Raw genomic sequence first — 2571 nt, 5'->3', positions numbered from 1 at the left:
AAAACTAAAACTGCTTATAATAGTGAACAGAACTAGCAATATATATCGGTTTCAGACAAATTAAAGTCGCAATCTTTGTAAAATTTGATCAATTACAAATGAAACATACCAAACCTACAACGTTATATCAATATCTGTAGAATCATCATGAAATATTGTTTCATATTAGCTAAAACTATAGCACGGCCAACGTTGAAGAAGAAAAAACGAGCATCGCAAATCGCTCGGAAACGCAGATAAGGGCTCCGATCAACCTGTAAAGATAGAAAGCAATGAATTTTATAGAAAGAAAATTTCGTCTCCTTTCCGCGCCGGTCACGTTACCTCCTAGTGATATATATACGCCGACTTAATTCGACAACCAGATCAATCTCAGCCCAGCAAGCCAGCAATTAGATAGCCTACGTACATCAGATCCAACCTTCCTCTGCTTGATCCATGGCGGAAGCTAGCGACGCCGACGTGTGTGCCATCTGCCTCGGCGACATGGTCCGCGGCCAGGCCAGCTTCGTGGCGGAGTGCTCCCACGCCTTCCACCTCAGCTGCATCTCCGCCAGCGTCGCCCACGGCAACCACGACTGCCCGCTCTGCAAGGCGTCTTGGACCGTGCTGCCAGCCGTGAACGCCGCCCCACGGCCTCCACCTGTGAACGGCCGACGTGCTCCGCGCCCTCCGCCGCAGGCTTGGTCCCGACAGGTGGCCCGAAGCACATACGAAGACGACGAGCAGGTGCAGGAGTCGGCCGTCAGGGCGAATGCCGCGGCGGCAACTGGCGGAGGAGCAGTGGTCCTCACGACGCACTGCGAGTTCCCTGCCGTCGCGAAGGGCGCGGCCCGCGAGAACTTCGCCGTGCTCGTGCACGCCAAGGCGCCCTCTGCGGCCGCCTCCGATGCGGCGCGCGCGCCGCTCGACCTCGTGACCGTGCTCGACGTCAGCGGGAGCATGAGGGGCCACAAGCTGGAGCTGCTGAAGCAGGCGATGGGGTTCGTCATCGACAACCTCGGGCCCGCCGACCGCCTCTCCGTGGTCTCCTTCTCCGACGAGGCGATTCGCCGGATCCGTCTCGTCCGCATGTCGGACCAGGGGAAGGTTGACGCGAAGCTCGCCGTGCAGTCCCTCGTCGCACGCGGCGGCACCAACATTGGCGAGGGCCTCCGCGTGGCCGCCCAGGTGCTCGATGACCGCCGGGGCAAGAACGCCGTCGCGAGTATCATGCTTCTCTCCGACGGGCGGGACGCGTTCACCGCCGGTAGAAACGGTGCTGCTAACTACATCCGCCTCGTGCCATCCTCGCTCACCGACACCGGGTCCGGCAACAGGACTCCGGCGGTTCATACTTTTGGCTTCGGCGCCGACCACGACGCCGCGGCGATGCACACCGTCGCGGAGTCCACCGGCGGAACGTTCTCCTTCGTCGAGGACGAGGCGGTCGTCCAGGACTCGTTCGCGCAGTGCATCGGCGGGCTCCTCACGGTGACCGTGCAGGAGGCGCGCATCGAGGTCACGTGCTTGCATCCGGGCGTGCGCGTCCGGGAGGTCAAGTCCGGGCGCTATGACAACCGCTTGTACGACGGTGGCCGTGCTGCGTCTGTTGTCGTGGGCGAGCTCTACGCCGACGAGGAGAGGCGCTTTTTGATATTCGTGGACGTACCTGCAGCTGCAGGAGACCATGGCGTCACCCGGCTGGTCAAAGTGAGCTGCACTTACCGAGACGCCGCGACAGGGCAGGCGGCCAACGTCGCTGGAGACGACGCCGTGGTGCAGAGGCCTGTTGAGGTGACTCACGTCGAGCCGTCCATGGAGGTCGAGCGTGAGCGCGTTCGCGTGGCGGCAACCGAAGACATGGCGGCGGCCAGGGAAGCGGCTGATCGCGGCGAACATGCCAGCAGCGCACGGATACTGCGGTCGCGGCTGCAGGCCGTGCAGCGTTCCGCGCCGGGGGCGGCCGGCGAAGCTACTTGCACGGCGCTGATGGACGAGCTGTGTGAACTTACCGCTCGCGTGGAAAACCGGCGGGAATACGACGCGACGGGGCGCGCGTGTTTCTTCTCCAGCATGAGCTCTCACGGGCGGCAGCGCGCCGGCGGCTCGTTCGGGCTGCTTTGCCGAGGCGGTGCACGCAAATCGCGGTGCAAGTCGCAGGCGTACTTCACTCCGGCAATGGAGGACATGGTGAAGAGGTCGCGCGAGCAGAGGAAGGCGACGGCGCCACAAAAGACTCCCAAACGGCAGCAGCCAGAAGCCCAGAGTAAGCCACAACGGAAACGTCACAAATCTATACCTTTAAATTGATGTTTTAGCTAGTCGCGCACGGAAATTCAATTCGGCTCCCGAGTGCGTATGCTCCCTCTACCAATAAAACATATTTCGAAGTGTGGAAAATTTTTGACCAAAAATTCTACATGTACATCTTCATAATATACGTGTATGCCTCAAGTTTCACGAAAAAATAATACTTTTTGTGGCCTATGTAAAAAAGAGAAAACTTATCCTGTGAAAAGCATTGTTTTTAGCACTGAATTTTGTCTTTTTTACACATGTCACATGATAAGTTTATTTTTTATGAAACAA

At 58.5% G+C, this 2571-nt stretch overlaps 1 protein-coding gene across 1 annotated transcript; it reads left to right on the top strand.

The window, feature by feature from the left end:
* The first annotated feature begins 438 nt into the window (after positions 1 to 438).
* On the top strand, positions 439 to 2292 carry LOC124673486 (E3 ubiquitin-protein ligase WAV3-like). The gene has a single exon (XM_047209560.1). The coding sequence runs from the start codon at positions 439 to 441 to the stop codon at positions 2290 to 2292; it is 1854 nt and encodes a 617-aa protein (XP_047065516.1).
* The last annotated feature ends 279 nt before the right edge of the window (positions 2293 to 2571 follow it).

Source organism: Lolium rigidum, chromosome 7 (assembly GCF_022539505.1).
Source record: "Lolium rigidum isolate FL_2022 chromosome 7, APGP_CSIRO_Lrig_0.1, whole genome shotgun sequence".
In the NCBI taxonomy this organism is placed as follows: Eukaryota; Viridiplantae; Streptophyta; class Magnoliopsida; order Poales; family Poaceae; genus Lolium; species Lolium rigidum.
Note: the sequence above shows the minus strand (reverse complement) of the source record. Positions and strands in the feature narration are given on the sequence as shown.